General features: G+C 32.7%; 1 protein-coding gene and 1 pseudogene across 3 annotated transcripts; both read left to right on the top strand.

Annotated features, from left to right (window-relative positions):
* The first annotated feature begins 666 nt into the window (after positions 1–666).
* LOC133193726 (failed axon connections homolog) lies at positions 667–10,996 on the top strand. Of its 3 annotated transcripts, XR_009721987.1 has the most exons (7): positions 667–780; positions 2,361–2,484; positions 2,686–2,888; positions 3,418–3,614; positions 3,727–3,843; positions 4,651–4,926; positions 8,582–8,627. XR_009721987.1 is itself a non-coding variant. In XM_061329671.1 (6 exons), the coding sequence occupies exons 1-6, from the start codon at positions 671–673 to the stop codon at positions 10,988–10,990; spliced, it is 855 nt and encodes a 284-aa protein (XP_061185655.1). In that variant the 5' UTR covers positions 667–670; the 3' UTR covers positions 10,991–10,996. The 3 variants fall into 3 exon arrangements, 2 of the variants coding, with proteins under 2 accessions (XP_061185655.1, XP_061185654.1); XM_061329671.1 differs by lacking the exons at positions 2,361–2,484; positions 2,686–2,888; positions 3,418–3,614; positions 3,727–3,843; positions 4,651–4,926 and adding exons at positions 8,920–9,122; positions 9,652–9,848; positions 9,961–10,077; positions 10,887–10,996 and having other exon boundaries at positions 8,582–8,705; XM_061329670.1 differs by lacking the exon at positions 8,582–8,627 and having other exon boundaries at positions 4,651–5,036.
* Positions 10,997–13,259: 2,263 nt separating this feature from the next.
* Positions 13,260–15,361, top strand: LOC133193727 (uncharacterized; annotated as a pseudogene).
* Positions 15,362–19,038: the final 3,677 nt, after the last annotated feature.

A 19,038-nucleotide genomic window follows, 5' to 3' on the forward strand; every position in this document is an offset into this window, starting at 1 on the left:
GTTTGTTTGTTTGTTTGGTTTTTTTTTGGCAACACCACATTTTTCCTGTTGCACCCCTGACATGGTATAACATTTTTTTCAACATCAGCCATGTCCACAAATTGGTCAAACAAAACTTGCTACAGTCTACAATGAAAGCTAAATACTTTGAATATTATCAGGAAAGTCTTTATTTCCAACATAAATCATTTTTATTTATATCAAAGATCATCAAACATTATTGAATTTTCAAAATGTCACAAAAAGGTGTTGCACTCCTGACATTTTTAGCATCATTTTTGGGCAAAACATTTTTGTGAATTGAGATATCAATGAGATATTTGGCAAGTATTTAGACATCATCTAGAGACATATGCCGAGTCAAAGACAGTTTTCTCATTTCTTGTATATTTAGTGTAGGTTGATAAATATGTGTGTGTGTGTTTTAAATTAAAAAAAAAATTCGGAAAAAATGAAAAAAAAAAATCCTAGTGTCAATGAAAAAAGTGTGGAAATAAAACAAAACGATAATTAGAAAATGGAGCTTTTTATATTCAAACATCCGAAGACGTTTATGTTAACTAGCCGTCACTAAACGATGAAGCCATGCACATCGAACCGGATTTAATTTGCTGACCTTGAACTTTTTCGGTGGAATAACAAAGGTTTATCATAAAAAATAAGCAGTGCAATGGAAGACGTGAAGACATTCATGGTTGCTCATCTTAAAGAGATATGTGGGGCTGCTGTTATCGGATTTACTGTCATGGTTGTGTATAAGAGGTGCAAGAGGAAAATTAAGTAGGTTATATAAACTGCATATTTTGACTTTTTTATATAGACTTGTGTATGGAAAGCCAAGGGGGTCAAAGTTCCAACTGCGTTATTCTTTAATGCAAAAAATAATTTTGTTTGTAAAGAGTAATTTAAATTTTTAATTTAATTTACAACCTATAGTTAACCTTAATGGGTGTGAAAAGTAAATGCATTACTAGTATTATGATGATGGGCAACTTGAACATGTTGAAATAATGACATGTTCTAAATTTTGAATTTACTGAATGTGAGTAAATACAATGTTCTAAATTTTATACATATTCCCATCCAATAAATGCGAAAATTAGAACATGACAATAAGAAGCAGTGCGATTTGTTGATCAGTGAACATATAAGTACATACTAATATACATGTACATTGTGGTGTTGTACTGCATGATAGGACCTCTTATTCAATTAAAGACCAAACCTGCTTGGGCGACAGCACTAGAGAGCAAAGGCAATAGTGCTGGGGGGGGGGGGCAGAAAATTAATAAATAAATTACTCTTTTTGGAATACAATGTAAATTATGCATTCTGTGTCTGAGTCGTAGTTGAAAATTTAATCTATTTTACAGGTAATTATTATGTCTTAACTTATTTCATAGACCAAAATTTTAATGATAATATGACTATTTCTTTCAAGGTGGTAGCATAGCACGTAATGTTGCAAAATTTTATCTTTTTAAATTGTATTTTCTTTTATTTGTATTTTATATATTTTTAATCTCTATTCCATATTTTCGCCTTGGTATTTTATAATTTTCCATTTGTATTCTATTTTTCCCCATTTGTAATGCTTAATTTTCCATTTGGATAGTAAAATTTTCATTTGTATTGTATAATTTTTTATTTGTATTCCATATTTTTTCTATATAATACAAATGAAAAATATAAAACACAATTAAATGATTTTTTACAATACAAATGGAAAATAGAATTCAAATAGAAATTTATAATATACATATAGAAAATATAAAATACAAATAGAAAAATATACAATACAAATAAGACTTTTAACAATACAAATGGAAAGATCAAATATTGCAAAGTTTTACATGCCATACTGATATTCTTGTAGTTGAGTATTCCTCCTTTTTTTTATTTGGCACTCTACACTTGTATAAGATTTACAAATTTGCATTGGACACAAATCATTATATGTACATGAATAACGTATATTTGAGCATTTGATCGTACCCTTTGTTTTATACTAAATTTGACTACGTCATGTTCCGTCCACCTGATCAATACATAGGGCTCACGGCAGGTGTGACCGCTCAACTAGGGATGCTTACTCCTCCTAGACATCTGATCCCACCTCTGGAATTTCTAGGGGTCCATGGTTTATATCCTCTTCACAGATTTGTATTTTTATAGATTTTTTAAGATCGATCACTGTTCGTTATCTTCACCTTTTCATATGAAAAGACTTGAATGGTTTGAAGGCTTTATCAATTATCACAGCATATTATGTCTGTATGTTTGAATGGAGTAACGGTCGTTTTAATTATTATATCAAAATAAAATTATGAATGTTCTTCAATCCTGTGTGTTTTTATTAGGAAATCTTATCCAAGAAACACAGTAATTCACCACACAATACCAAGAGGTCCATTTGCCCCTAGTCTTACTCCGTTTGCTTTAAAACTGGAGACCTATTTGAGGATGGCAAAAGTTCCATATCAGGTTTGAATTTGAGTATGAAAATAAGACGAAGTGAAGTTTTTGTAATGTCTTGATTAGGACAAATGATAATATATGATTATGTTTATCTGAGACAAAAACGTCAACGTGTATAAATTCTGCTGTCATTGTAATTGAATCATTTAGTGCATATTTTTATGTACTTGTTACTAGATTAATTGTTCAATATTGAATTTAAACCAGAATGAATTCGACAGTGTTGTCAACAGAAGTTCTAAAGGAAAGTTAACATGGATTGAATACAATGGCGAAGAGGTGGCAGATTCTGAGTTTTGTATCAAGTTCATTAATAAAACACTTAACATAGATTTGGACAAAGATTTCACAGACGAAGAAAAGGCCATTGCTTACTCTTTTCAAAAAGTTGCTGAGGAGTATTTTTACTGGTAATAGTTAACACGAGAATCTTTATTAACTCTCAGATCTAACCTTGCTTAAAATTTTTATTGTGGTAATCTAAGATTTCAGCAACGTGTTTTCAGCATTGTCACAAATATGTTTTTATCTTTTTATTTTTCCAAGGATTTGGAATTTGCGGGGGAGGGGGGGGGGGGGGCTGGTGTAAATAAACTTCAATAATGATCCCTTATATATGTATATTAAATTTGGAAATGTATAAAATTCACTTGGGTTATTCGAGAACGTGCAATAATTTTTCCTATTACCACTATAATGTATTTATTTTTGTACAGTAAATGTGATTGATACTTGACTTTTCTCTTTTAATATAAAAAAGAAATATAGAGCACATTTAGAATTTTTGATACAGAAGAAAATTGTGTTTAATTGTTTTAGTTCTGGACTATGAAATGACTATAATTATATTCCAGAGGAAAACTATAATGTCACTATTACGTTAGAGACATTGGAAGAATCAAAATTATTCAATTAATTAAGTTTTCATTTTTAATCCAGGGCACTATTTCTACAACGCTGGGTGTACGATGAAGAAGGAGAAGTGTTTAAATATATCAAAATTCCTTGGATATTCAGAAAAATTGGGAAACGTGGCGCAATAAAACAAGCGCAAGCGCAAGGGATAGGTCGCCATTCTCAAGAGGAGGTACAGACACTTATTTTTGAATGCCTTCAGAACTTCTCTTCTTTCTTAGGTAAGTGACTTAAATTATTCTGTTTTATTAACGTGTAAATAAATAGTTTGAAAATAGTAGTCAATTTTGCTTGAATAATGTTCTTTGTTTGGTATATTAATTTTGTTCTTAGGGAAGAAAAAGTTTTTGCTTGGAGAGAAACCTTGTCAGGCGGACTGTGCTGTATTTGGAATTCTATCCCAGTGCTACTGGCATGGATTCGGTTCATTTACAGAACAAGAATTCAAAAGTAAGACAGGAAAATTTTATATAATATTAAGGTTACCTTGATATACATGTGTATTTTCAATCTGTTTTAAGGATATCCGATTTACAGCCAGGAAGGATAACTCTTAAATTTATCATTTTATTTAAAAAGTCTCAAAATGAAGCTTGAAATTGAGATCTTTTCGTGCAACAGTTTTCATTTTATGCATCTCAATATGATTCAAGGTTCATTGCAGTCTTAGAAACGGTCTTGTAAAAAGATGACATTTGCTCCCCCAAAAAAGAATAAAATAAATTCATTTCTAGAGAAATCGAATTTCCTTTGATCTAGCATTAGATACCAATTTTTATTAGCATGATATGAAATTATATGTGATATGTGATGTCTAGCAATAATAGCACGAGCTTTTTACACTATATTATATAAAATTGGAGTAAATAGAAGAACTAAAATACTGTATAAGCATAAAAAGATACAATATTCTCCAAATGCCTGGATACCTGTATTTTTTAATCTTAAAATATATTTGTTGATCAATTTTCAATTAGAAATATGCATAGCTGGTGTTTAATTTGCATTTCTTGAAAATATATTTGAGATTTGATAATTTTCCTTATATAATATGATTAAGTATAATGATGAAATTTGTAGAAATACCATGGGTAAATTCACGTTACTCTGTTAAATCAGAGACATTTTTGTGAGCATTTTCAATTACTAAAAAGCTGATGTTCAGAACCTGAAGATCGGGCTACCTTAATTATTTTCAGCTTTTAAATTATACACTTTACAATTTTACAGAATTAAACTTTTTATCTTTAATTTCAGAGTTTGAAAATCTCTGTAGTTACTGTGAGAGGATGAAGGCAGAATTTTGGCCAGACTGGGATGACTGTATTACACACGATGATACAAGGGAAGCCACTAAATGAGAGCGAAAGATAGAGAGTTGCGAGAAAAAGAGTTTACCTACACTCGTATGACACATTTATCGTGCACACGGAATAAGGCACAATTCCAATAAAGGAACAAGGGTCTGAATCATGGATCTAAGATCCTAAATTTCATATTTGAAGTAGAGGGTCCATTATTTCTTGTCCAAGGGTTAGAAGATCCGAAGAATTTTAAAGATTACAGAAGGCAGTTTTTCCCCTTTGCGTGTAGATTATTTATCTTTTTTTTTAATATAGGTTCAGTGTTTAATAGAATCGTTAATAATGTGCAAAAGTTTACGCACTTTTTTATGTGCCATTATTCTATAATCTAAATTTCATCAATAAATATTTTTTTCATTCATTCATTGGCGTTGTTTTGTTTGATCGTGACCCTAAAATTAACAGAGAAGCATTATGTACAAACTGAAGGCTAGCCGGTAGGTCACTTGAGGAACGAATATTGTCACCCTACAATGATTATTCCGGAATGTGTACATATTTTTTCGCCTGCAGGACGAATTCGAAATGAGACTAACGGATTACTTTACCCGGCGTTTGTCTGTCTCTCCGTCCGTCTGTCACACCATACATGTTGAAAACTGTTAGAGGTATGGATTTGATAATTTGCACATCTATTGCTTGGCACTATGACCTTTGTAAAATATCATGATTTCCGACCTCGTGACCTTTGAACTTGACCTTTGACCCACTTTCAAAATAGTTTACAGTGCCAATGTACAGGACTTTTTTGACATTTGAGAGATAAGTTTATGTCATTTAGCATGACATTGTGCATTATTTGTCATAAGACACTATGAAAAATACCAACATTACAGTCCACGTTTCCTTTGACCTACCTTTCAAAAATACTGCGAACAGTTAATTTCACCTTTTCTTTTAATTTGGAGAGGCAGGGCTTCAATGACTTGCATACATATTATATGTTTATGAGGTCATGATTATTTTAAGATATACGATGTCCAAAATACATTTACCATTTATATTTTATCTACCTAGGCATTATGACGTCATCCCATCGATTTACAGCCTCGCCAACTGTTTTTTACACAATAAAAAAATAACATTTTTAACTCTCATTTTATTCAAGGTATTTTTACATATTTTTCTTCTGGTTTTTTAATGGTTTCTTGGGTAGACTTTACTTTACCGGTCCCCAGATCCGCAAGATCCGCGCGCTCATTGCTCTATGACGTAAGATTTACGTCACTCAATTGATAAGGGTTAGTCTTGCACATTTTTCGACTGGTTAGGGTTAGTCTTGCACCCACCTGAGATTAGGGTTAGTCCTTGCACAAGTTTTCGACTGATTAGGGTTAGTCTCGCATCCATCCTAGAGATTAGGGTTAGTCCTCGCACGTGGGTAAGTCTAGCATTCGCCCGGGAGATTTGGGTTAGACCTCATACCATCCGAGAGATTAGGGTTAGTGTCTTATTTTTTTTTAGATTAGGCCTAATTAAGAAATTCAGTTGCATCGGTATTTTTTGCAAGATCTTAATTCCGCTTTGACGACATCTCTTTGGTTTGTTTACATGAAAAAAAGGCTAAGTACGAAAGAAACGACACTAAGCATGCGCCGCACGCGCTTCGTTGACAATTATTTTTTGTCTTGAATAATAACTAAACTTTTAACCGTAGAATTCGATTTTGGGGTCAAAAAGGCTAAAAACCTCTGATTTTTATTTTTTCGATCGCTCACGCGATCCCATATATACTGAAGTGGCAGGGGATAGTTTCTTTTAATGCCAAACATGTGCCGAGAGGGTAAACATATACATGCGGTCAATAAAAATATATACATGGGGACAGTTTCCAGGGGGCTAATTAATTTCACTTCATATACCCACAGCTCACAAATTATGTCAACATATAACACGCAATCTAGCTATAAAAGTGCACATGTACCGAAAATGCACTTGGGGACTCCCCAAATTTTAGTTTGTTTTTCCATTTGTATTCTATTTTTCCCCATTTGTAATGCTTAATTTTCCATTTAGATAGTAAAATTTTCATTTGTATTGTATAATTTTTTATTTGTATTCCATATTTTCTATATAATACAAATGAAAAACATAAAACACAATTAAATGATTTTTTACAATATAAATGGAAAATAGAATTCAAATAGAAATTTATAATATACATATAGAAAAAATAAAATACAAATAGAAAAATATACAATACAAATAAGACTTTTAACAATACAAATGGAAAGCTCAAATATTGCAAAGTTTTACATGCCATACTGGTAGTCTTGTAGTTGAGTGTTCCTCCATTTTTTATTTGGCACTCTACGCTTGTACAGGGTGTTTCATAATATATGTTACATTTTTAAATCTAATTATTTTTCTTACCTGTCATATTTCTATTATAAAGTATACATCATTTTAAACATCAAATCCTGCATTTTGTTACATGTGAAAAAAGTCAAGGGAATCACGGTTTTACAATGATTAATTTTGCCATAAACGCCGATGTCATAATTTGAAATTTTTTTCGAAATGGACTTAATTATCAACATATTGCTGAAATGTAACGCTGATTTTCAATACATATCGCCAATATTCATTCAGAAGTTGACAAAGGAAATATTCCAAAAGAAATTAAGCTTTCTTGAATGCTTATCAGAAAGCTAGTAACAAGGTCTAAGGACAGGGACGGGCAATATGCAATAAATGACACGGTACTCCAGAAAGCCTAAAGACTTCAAGAACTGAAGATTTAATTGGTGAAATGGGGACTCTTAGATAGTTTAGCAAACTCCTGAGGAAAGTGTCAGATGGATGTTTTCAGAAATTGATGCTGGCGATATCAGCATTTCCAGCATATATTGAACTTTGAAATATGATGTGAAGTTATCAGCGTACAGAATTTAATAATGCAATACCCCCCCCCCCCCAAATAGTTTGACCTCTGCATTTGCCAGTCTCCATCTTTGGGCCTTTTTCTGTAGGAGTTCTTTAGTACAGGGTCTACAATCCTAGACCACAGATGCTGAATGAGCTTATAAAGAACATAAACTTTCAAATGAGGAGTGTCTAAGCAAAAATGTGTGACAAGGTTATACAAATCTTAAGAAGAAACTTTCATTTGTAATTGAAATAGTTGAGATCATTTAAAACATGTAATGTGGGCTTTTGACTTATGAAATTCAACGTAACAAAAATGACGTAATTTCGAAATTTCGCTTATTTTCATAAATGTTTGAGATTTCGTCTAGTGATTAATATTTTAGTTGGTAATTGTACATAATGAATCTTATGGATACATTATCAAATTGATAAAAAACACTTGTCTGTATCTTTCTCCTGTGTTTGTCAAATTGAAGATTCAAAATGTAACATATATTATGAAACACCCTGTATAAGATTTACAAATTTGCATTGGACACAAATCATTATATGTACATGAATAACGTATATTTGATCATTGGGTCGTACCCTTTGTTTTATACTAAATTTGACTACGTCATGTTCCGTCCACCTGATCAATACATAGGGCTCACGGCAGGTGTGACCGCTCAACTAGGGATGCTTACTCCTCCTAGACATCTGATCCCACCTCTGGAATTTCTAGGGGTCCATGGTTTATATCCTCTTCACAGATTTGTATTTTTATAGATTTTTTAAGATCGATCACTGTTCATTATCTTCACCTTTTCATATGGAAGGACTCGAATGGTGTGAAGGCTTTATCAATTATCACAGCATATTATGTCTGAATGTTTGAATGGAGTAACGGTCGTTTTAATTATTATATCAAAATAAAATTATGAATGTTCTTCAATCCTGTGTGTTTTTATTAGGAAATCTTATCCAAGAGACACAGTAATTCACCACACAATACCAAGAGGTCCATTTGCCCCTAGTCTTACTCCGTTTGCTTTAAAACTGGAGACCTATTTGAGGATGGCAAAAGTTCCATATCAGGTTTGAATTTGAGTATGAAAATAAGATGAAGTGAAGTTTTTGTAATGTCTTGATTAGGACAAATGATAATATATGATTATGTTTATCTGAGACAAAAACGTCAATGTGTATATGTAGTCTTATTAAATTCTGCTGTCATTGTAATTGAATCATTTAGTGCATATTCTTATGCACTTGTTACTACATTAATTGTTCAATATTGAATTTAAACCAGAATGAATTCGACAGTGTTGTCAACAGAAATTCTAAAGGAAAGTTAACATGGATTGAATACAATGGCGAAGAGGTGGCAGATTCTGAGTTTTGTATCAAGTTCATTAATAAAACACTTAACATAGATTTGGACAAAGATTTCACAGACGAAGAAAAGGCCATTGCTTACTCGTTTCAAAAAGTTGCTGAGGAGTATTTTTACTGGTAATAGTTAACACGAGAATCTTTATTAACTCTCAGATCTAACCTTGCTTAAAATTTTTATTGTGGTAATCTAAGATTTCAGCAACGTGTTTTCAGCATTGTCACAAATATGTTTTTATCTTTTTATTTTTCCAAGGATTTGGAATTTGCGGGGGAGGGGGGGGGGGGGGGCTGGTGTAAATAAACTTCAATAATGATCCCTTATATATGTATATTAAATTTGGAAATGTATAAAATTTACTTGGGTTATTCGAGAACGTGCAATAATTTTTCTATTACCAGTATAATGTTTTTATTTTTGTACAGTAAATGTGATTGATACTTGACTTTTCTCTTTTAATATAAAAAAGAAATATAGAGCACATTTAGAATTTTTGACACAGAAGAAAATTATGTTTAATTGTTTTAGTTCTGGACTATGAAATGACTATAATTATATTCCAGAGGAAAACTATAATGTCACTATTACGTTAGAGACATTGGAAGAATCAAAATTATTCAATTAATTAAGTTTTCATTTTTAATCCAGGGCACTATTTCTACAACGCTGGGTGTACGATGGAGAAGGAGAAGTGTTTAAATATATCAAAATTCCTTGGATATTCAGAAAAATTGGGAAACGTGGCGCAATAAAACAAGCGCATGCGCAAAGGATAGGTCGCCATTCTCAAGAGGAGGTACAGACACTCATTTTTGAATGCCTTCAGAACTTCTCTTCTTTCTTAGGTAAGTGAATTAAATTATTCTGTTTTATTAACGTGTAAATAAATAGTTTGAAAATAGTAGTCAATTTTGCTTGAAAAATGTTCTTTGTTTGGTATATTAATTTTGTTCTTAGGGAAGAAAAAGTTTTTGCTTGGAGAGAAACCTTGTCAGGCGGACTGTGCTGTATTTGGAATTCTATCCCAGTGCTACTGGCATGGATTCGGTTCATTTACAGAACAAGAATTCAAAAGTAAGACAGGAAAATTTTATATAATATTATGGTTACCTTGATATACATGTGTATTTTCAATCTGTTTTAAGGATATCCGATTTACAGCCAGGAAGGATAACTCTTAAATTTATCATTTTATTTAAAAAGTCTCAAAATGAAGCTTGAAATTGAGATCTTTTCGTGCAACAGTTTTCATTTTATGCATCTCAATATGATTCAAGGTTCATTGCAGTCTTAGAAACGGTCTTGTAAAAAGATGACATTTGCTCCCCCAAAAAAGAATAAAATAAATTCATTTCTAGAGAAATCGAATTTCCTTTGATCTAGCATTAGATACCAATTTTTATTAGCATGATATGAAATTATATGTGATATGTGATGTCTAGCAATAATAGCACGAGCTTTTTACACTATATATTATATAAAATTGGAGTAAATAGAAGAACTAAAATACTGTATAAGCATAAAAAGATACAATATTCTCCAAATGCCTGGATACCTGTATTTTTTAATCTTAAAATATATTTGTTGATCAATTTTCAATTAGAAATATGCATAGCTGGTGTTTTATTTGCATTTCTTGAAAATATATTTGAGATTTGATAATTTTCCTTATATAATATGATTAAGTATAATGATGAAATTTGTAGAAATACCATGGGTAAATTCACGTTACTCTGTTAAATCAGAGACATTTTTGTGAGCATTTTCAATTACTAAAAAGCTGATGTTCAGAACCTGAAGATCGGGCTACCTTAATTATTTTCAGCTTTTAAATTATACACTTTACAATTTTACAGAATTAAACTTTTTATCTTTAATTTCAGAGTTTGAAAATCTCTGTAGTTACTGTGAGAGGATGAAGGCAGAATTTTGGCCAGACTGGGATGACTGTATTACACACGGTGATACAAGGGAAGCCACTAAATGAGAGCGAAAGATAGAGAGTTGCGAGAAAAGGAGTTTACCTACACTCGTATGACACATTTATCGTGCACACGGAATAAGGCACAATTCCAATAAAGGAACAAGGGTCTGAATCATGGATCTAGGATCCTAAATTTCATATTTGAAGTAGAGGGTCCATTATATCTTGTCCAAGGGTTAGAAGATCCGAAGAATTTTAAAGATTACAGAAGGCAATTTTCCCCGTTACGTATAGATTATTATCCTTTTTTTAATATAGGTTCAGTGTTTAATTGGAATCGTTAACAATGTGCAAAAGTTTACGCACTTTTTTATGTGCCATTATTCTATAATCTAAATTTCATCAATAAATATTTTTTTTATTCATTCATTGGCGTTGTTTTGTTTGATCGTGACCCTAAAATTAACAGAGCAGCATTATGTACCAACTGAAGGCTAGCCGGTAGGTCACTTGAGTAACGAATATTGTCACCCTACAATGATTATTCCGGAATGTGTACATATTTTTTCGCCTGCAGGACGAATTCGAAATGAGACTAACGGATTACTTTACCCGGCGTTTGTCTGTCTCTCCGTCCGTCTGTCACACCATACATGTTGAAAACTGTTAGAGGTATGGATTTGATAATTTGCACATCTATTGCTTGGCACTATGACCTTTGTAAAATATCATGATTTCCGACCTCGTGACCTTTGAACTTGACCTTTGACCCACTTTCAAAATAGTTTACAGTGCCAATGTACAGGACTTTTTTGACATTTGAGAGATAAGTTTATGTCATTTAGCATGACATTGTGCATTATTTGTCATAAGACACTATGAAAAATACCAACATTACAGTCCACGTTTCCTTTGACCTACCTTTCAAAAATACTGCGAACAGTTAATTTCACCTTTTCTTTTAATTTGGAGAGGCAGGGCTTCAATGACTTGCATACATATTATATGTTTATGAGGTCATGATTATTTTAAGATATACGATGTCCAAAATACATTTACCATTTATATTTTATCTACCTAGGCATTATGACGTCATCCCATCGATTTACAGCCTCGCCAACTGTTTTTTACACAATAAAAAAATAACATTTTTAACTCTCATTTTATTCAAGGTATTTTTACATATTTTTCTTCTGGTTTTTTAATGGTTTCTTGGGTAGACTTTACTTTACCGGTCCCCAGATCCGCAAGATCCGCGCGCTCATTGCTCTATGACGTAAGATTTACGTCACTCAATTGATAAGGGTTAGTCTTGCACATTTTTCGACTGGTTAGGGTTAGTCTTGCACCCACCTGAGAGATTAGGGTTAGTCCTTGCACAAGTTTTCGACTGATTAGGGTTAGTCTCGCATCCATCCGAGAGATTAGGGTTAGTGTCTTATTTTTTTTTTAGATTAGGCCTAATTAAGAAATTCAGTTGCATCTGTATTTTTTGCAAGATCTTAATTCAGCTTTGACGACATCTCTTTGGTTTGTTTACATGGGAAAAAAAGGCTAAGTACGAAAGAAACGGCACTAAGCATGCGCCGCACGCGCTTCGTTGACAATTATTTTTTGTCTCCTTGTCATGAATGAATAATATTAATCACTTTTTTCAGAGAACGAGGTTAAAAACTTCGTTTACAAACGAAGTTTTAAACTAAACTTTTAACCGTAGAATTCGATTTTGGGGTCAAAAAGGCTAAAAACCTCTGGTTTTTATTTTTTCGATCGCTCACGCGATCCCATATATACTGAAGTGGCAGGGGATAGTTTCTTTTAATGCCAAACATGTGCCGAGAGGGAGGGTACACATATACATGCGGTCAATAAAAATATATACATGGGGACAGTTTCCAGGGGGCTAATTAATTTCACTTCATATACCCACAGCTCACAAATTATGTCAACATATAACACGCAATCTAGCTATAAAAGTGCACATGTACCGAAAATGCACTTGGGGTCTCCCCAAATTTTAGTTTGTTTTTCCATTTGTATTCTTTTTCCCCATTTGTAATGCTTAATTTTCCATTTGGATAGTAAAATTTTCATTTGTATTGTATAATTTTTATTTGTATTCCATATTTTCTATATAATACAAATGAAAAATATAAAACACAATTAAATGATTTTTTTTTTTTACAATATAAATGGAAAATAGAATTCAAATAGAAATTTATAATATACATATAGAAAATATAAAATACAAACAGCAAAATATACAATACAATTAAGACTTTTAACAATACAAATGGAAAGATCAAATATTGCAAAGTTTTACACGCCATACTGATAGTCTTGTATTTGAGTTTTCCTCCTTTTTCTATTTGGCACTCTACGCTTGTATAAGATTTACAAATTTGCATTGGACACAAATCATTATATGTACATGAATAACGTATATTTGATCATTGGGTCGTACCCTTTGTTTTATACTAAATTTGACTACGTCATGTTCCGTCCACCTGATCAATACATAGGGCTCACGGCAGGTGTGACCGCTCAACTAGGGATGCTTACTCCTCCTAGACATCTGATCCCACCTCTGGAATTTCTAGGGGTCCATGGTTTATATCCTCTTCACAGATTTGTATTTTTATAGATTTTTTAAGATCGATCACTGTTCATTATCTTCACCTTTTCATATGGAAGGACTCGAATGGTGTGAAGGCTTTATCAATTATCACAGAATATTATTACTGTATCGCTGTCTGTTTTTATTAGGAAATCTTATCCAAGAGACACAGTAATTCACCACACAATACCAAGAGGTCCATTTGCCCCTGGTCTTACTCCGTCTGCTGTAAAACTGGAGACCTATTTGAGGATGGCAAAAGTTCCATATCAGGTTTGAATTTGAGTATGAAAATAAGATGAAGTGAAATGATTAGGACAAATGAATATAATATATGATTTTGTCTATCTGATACAAAAATGTCAATGTGTATATGTAGTCTTATTAAATTCTGCTGTCATCGTAATTGAATCATTTAGTGCATATTTTTATGTACTTGTTACTAGATAAAATGTTCAATATTGAATTTAAACCAGAATGAATTCGACAGTGTTGTTAACAGAAGTTCTAAAGGAAAGTTAACATGGATTGAATACAATGGCGAAGAGGTGGCAGATTCTGAGTTTTGTATCAAGTTCATTAATAAAACACTTAACATATATCTGGATAAAGATTTCACAGACGAAGTCCACCATAAACCTTAAAGACCAGACAAAACACACTGACACAAACTTTGGAACGTGTCCTCGTGGCTCACCTATTGGTGTCCAGCAGAGGATGAGAAGTGAATATGTGTTGAACATTCTTGATTGTGAGGACTTTCCTACATTGCCAGTGAAAATGGGATGAAAAATAGCTTGTTGGTGGCATTAGACTACACCAAAACTGTGAAACTGAGTTCATTAAGTGTGAGCAAAGAAAAGGCATCAGATATTGAGGAGATGACTCGGCTACAAGCTCAGGATCCCAAGTGGCATCGGATCAGACAAGACCGGATCACAGCATCGGTTGCTGGAGATATGGTGAGGAGAAGAAAAGGTAAATAAAATATAATGTGCAATATTCATATATTTATGAATATTATTTACATTTCTAAAATTTAGGTCATTCAATAGGTTGAAGTTTTCATTGAAAATAAGCGTAGTTCTTCTTCTAGTTCCATGATCAAGTGGGATATTAGTTATTTAACCAAAAATTGACAATTTACCATTCTAGAGTATGAGCCACTTGTTGAACGACTCAGGACAACCAGAAAAAGTCGTGACTTCAAGTACGCGTCATGGGATTGCCTGTGAACCTATAGCAGCTAATGCTTATGTTGAGGTAAACTATTTTGAAAAGTAAGTATGTGTATACTGGTAATACATATATAACAATTCATTATTGATAAATTTCATTCGTACATCTATTACAATAAATTTCATATATACATTTAATATCCCTCTTCAAAACATAACCAGAACATGTATTTCATATTGTAGGCACTAGACCGAGAGGTCAACATATACCCTTGCGGACTAGTGGTAAACCCATGGTCACCTTGGTTGGCGGCTTCACCAGACCGTAAAGTATACTGTCTTTCCCTTAATCCCTCATATGGATTGCTGGAAATCAAGTGTCCAGTTAATCATCTGTCAGATTGCATATTCTTAACAAAGGATGAGAATGGACTGAAAGAGACCCTCAAGTATTATTATCAGATCATGATGCAGATGGCTGTAATAGGGCTAGAGTGGTGTCACTTTTTTGTGTGGACGCAGGAGGAGACCCACCTGGAGCTGATAAAATTTGATTTTGATGTTTGGTTGGACATGAAAGCTAAACTTGATATTTTCTTCTTTTATCACTATTTAATTTAAATAGAATCTTGTTGCTCATTGTTGTTGTTTTTTGCCAAATATTACTTTCACTATCTGTCAGTTTATAAGCAAAATGACTTTATCGAAACATTTGCAAACTTTCAAAATTTGACTCTGGATTTAATTTAAAAAGGTAAAGATACTCTTAATCACTTTCAACTTCAATTATTTTTATCTATTAAGACGAACATATTTATAAAAATCTGTAGAAAAATATACTACGTAACAAACACTGGGGAAACATGTTACCGTCACTTAATATATAATGTATATTTACACAATCAACTTTTACATTGTCATATATGGCTTCTAGGACCAATCTTTAACAAGGGGACCTCTAAACAAAGTAAGCATATTTGCTACTGTCCAAAGATGGTTGATTGACCCTACCATACTAAGAGGAATAATTGCATCAAACAAATGGAATTCTTTAACTCTGCATATATGCCGCTCAATATGAATTCTAAGTCTGGCAATTGCTTGAGTTTCTTCTACTTCTTGTGCAGTGAATTGTCCTTGACTCATAAGAAATGGGGGGTGTGTTAACATCAATCCCAGTTCCCTCCAAAACCTTCTGTAGGGTAAAACCTTTATCAGCCATAACAGAGTCCCCCCTTTCTAGCAAATCTATGAGATCACTCAGTTTAGTAATTTCTACATCTGAAATACATCCAGTATAAAGGCTTGACACAAAGGTAAGGGCACCATGAGGAGCAATACCCACTAGCCCTTTCCAAGTATGGGAGCTTTTGTATGTAGAATAAAACTTTGATCCAAGAACAAGTGATGAAGGCCTCTCTGTTTTGATTTCTGTGCAGTCGATAATAATGCGTGTTTTTGGATATAAACATTTAAAGCAGTCTGGTATTTTCCTGTAAATTTGTTCTCGTGATGGCCAAATGTTTATGCTACCCAAAACAAGATACAAAACATTTGTCCAAGTAATAATTTTTCTGCTGACTATTGATAAATGACAATTAAACCTAACAGCAAGATCTTGCTCCAGAAGCCCGGATTTTAAACGACATAAAAACATGAAAAGCTTATCAATTAATAACATATTTCTTTGTCTACCAAGAATGTTTGGGTTTGTATTTGCTGACATTTCGTAATAGTAGCTAGTCATTGAATTGACAGCAGGTTTGATAAAATAAAAAAAAGCTGAAAATATTGCAAATGATATGAAGCGTGTGTAAAACATTATCATGGAATCATCTTTAGAAAGTCTTACAATTCCAAATCTTTTAATCTTTAGTTTTTGTTGTAGTTTCCCAATTTTTTTATCTTTTTCCTTCAACACATTTTCTAGGATCTGGATTTCCTCTATTTTAGACACATCACAGGGTTCAATCAAGGGACAGCTGAAATAAGTTTTAATACTTCTGAAAATGTTAATCTGTATGTTGTACAAATGTAATTTACTTACATATCCATTTTCTGGAATATGAACAAGATGATCCAGCATCTTCTCAAGTTGTCCAGCAAACTTGATGTTTAATTAAATCATCCAAAATACAATATTGCAATTGCAAACTGAGTAATTTTATAAACAGCTTGTCAACTGAGTAATGTTTTGAAAATGATTTAAAATTCTTTCAAACGATGATCCAGCATCAGTCTGTCCAGCAGAGCAACTACAAGATTCTATATAAACCCTTCCCTTCAATTAAGCAACTCATTTGAACTAATTGCCCCAGTGATAATAGTATACACTTGCAATACTTTCATTTTTAAAATACTTAGTATTCAATCTGTCTAGCAAATTTTGACTACATGTTCAAAAAGTTTGAGAAATTCATTCAAATTATGCATAAATACAATTACTGTGAAATCACCATTGTTCGTAGGGGACCAACATACATGGATTTGTGTTTCACCCTTGCCCACAAATTTACATCCCAAAGAACAATTATTTTGTCAACATATTTATTAACTGATTTTTCCTTCCTTATGAGTTGCCCCTGAAATAACATACCCTCGAATCAATGAAATTGTGCTTGCCTATGAAAATTTTCCACCATGAATTAAAATTATTTCAGTGTATGCTTTACTTGTTAATTGATAGTTTTCTTTACCAATCTTCATATTCAGATGTTGCAGGTAAGGGGTCTACATTATCATGATTTTCTGCATGGTCTTCCAATTTCTGTCGTTTCTCTGGCAGAGGGTGCTTCATAATCGGCCTCCTGGGTGTCACATCTTTTGCCCAATTAAATACTGATGGAATACTCTCTGGCTTTAATGTCTTTCTGACTGGGTCCACTTGAAATCATCAGGCTTGAAATGCCTCGAACACACAACAGTTTCTTTAGTTATCTATGGGAAAATTGTTCATTTGTATAATGTCTCACCCAAATCACAATACCTGCTTTATATGATTCAGACCAGTTCTTGTATTATTATTACTATTATTATCATTGTATCATGGCTGTGGTGTTTTTCCTTTGAAGTAAAATGTACAATAACTGGAGATACACCGATGGGCGGAGCCAGCAAAAACTGTGCCGTGTAAATAAATTATTGAACACCAAGGCGATTTTAACATTTTAAATTACATGTATATTGAAGAATTACATAATTAAATGGGCTTGAATGTGTTATTTTCTCAACATGCACAAAAAGTAACACCTTGGTGCAGTGATAATATTCAACCTTCAACTCTTCTGAAAATAATGCATGTAATATTCAGTCACCAAATTGTGTCTCCTTAAGAGACTTTGTACTCAACGTTCTAAATGTTTTGGGGCTATATAAAGCAAGTGATACAGTTCTTCAATGAAATTATAAAGGAGGCCAATTATGGTCACCAAGATAATTGACTGGTAATAATTCAGTACAATGAGAAGCAATCATACTTATCCATGCCTCAACGCACAAAAGGTAGCTTACAGTTACCCAAACAATGGAAATTCATCTTTTGCTTAAAAGTATTCAAATGATGCAATGTTAGAACATCTTTGATTTTGCTTGTTGTTTTGATAGCTCATAGTACATATACGAATATTAAAATACATGCGACTTTTTGTCTATTTCTTACAAAAAAACTTTTCTTTCTGAAAAACTACATATAAATAGCTTTATCAAGCTATTTTGAATAGCTCAACAAGTTTAAGAAACAAGAATATCAGCAGTCTCGTTTAAAGTCATCATTTCGTAAGTTCTATGGTCGATACAATGATCTTGTCAGCAAATACAATTTATCATTGAATCAAATACTGACTGACGTTTTTCATACTAATTGTTAAGCCATTATTTAAATACTCACTGAATTGTCGACGGATTTTTCCGTTATTTCCCGATCATGACAAGGAGCACACGGCGGGTGTGACCGGTCGGCAGGGGATGCTCACTCCTCCATGGCAACTGATCCCACCTCTGATGTTTTGGAGGTCCGTGTTTGCTCTGCTCCTATTTTGCATTGTTTAATGGACTTTTGAGCTTGAATACTGTACGTTATCTCCATATATTTCATATAGCTAAATCAATTGATTGTTCTGGACCTGTTGCAGAGTGATTTGTCTTTGTTATTTTGATATACAATACACTTCAGGATAGTTGCAATAAATGTATTGTACTAAAGCGGTTAAAGATAGAGATAACCAGAAACTAAAATAATTGAAGAAAACAATGATTCGTTGTAGACAAGACAATATTAACAGAATATTACACGTTTTACAAGTGTTTTCCACTTAGGG

The sequence above is a fragment of the Saccostrea echinata genome, unplaced genomic scaffold, assembly GCF_033153115.1.
Source record: "Saccostrea echinata isolate AGI-Se365-2 ecotype Australia unplaced genomic scaffold, CSIRO_AGI_Sech_v1 ptg000028l, whole genome shotgun sequence".
Lineage (NCBI taxonomy): Eukaryota > Metazoa > Mollusca > Bivalvia > Ostreida > Ostreidae > Saccostrea > Saccostrea echinata.

Coding starts and splice junctions, on each gene's coding strand:
- LOC133193726 (XM_061329671.1), top strand. CDS start 671: ATGGAAGACGTGAAGACATTCATGGTTGCTCATCTTAAAGAGATATGT. Junction 781..8,581: donor AGGTGCAAGAGGAAAATTAA/GTAGGTTATATA, acceptor TGTTTTTATTAG/GAAATCTTATCCAAGAGACA. Junction 9,123..9,651: donor GCTGAGGAGTATTTTTACTG/GTAATAGTTAAC, acceptor TTTTTAATCCAG/GGCACTATTTCTACAACGCT.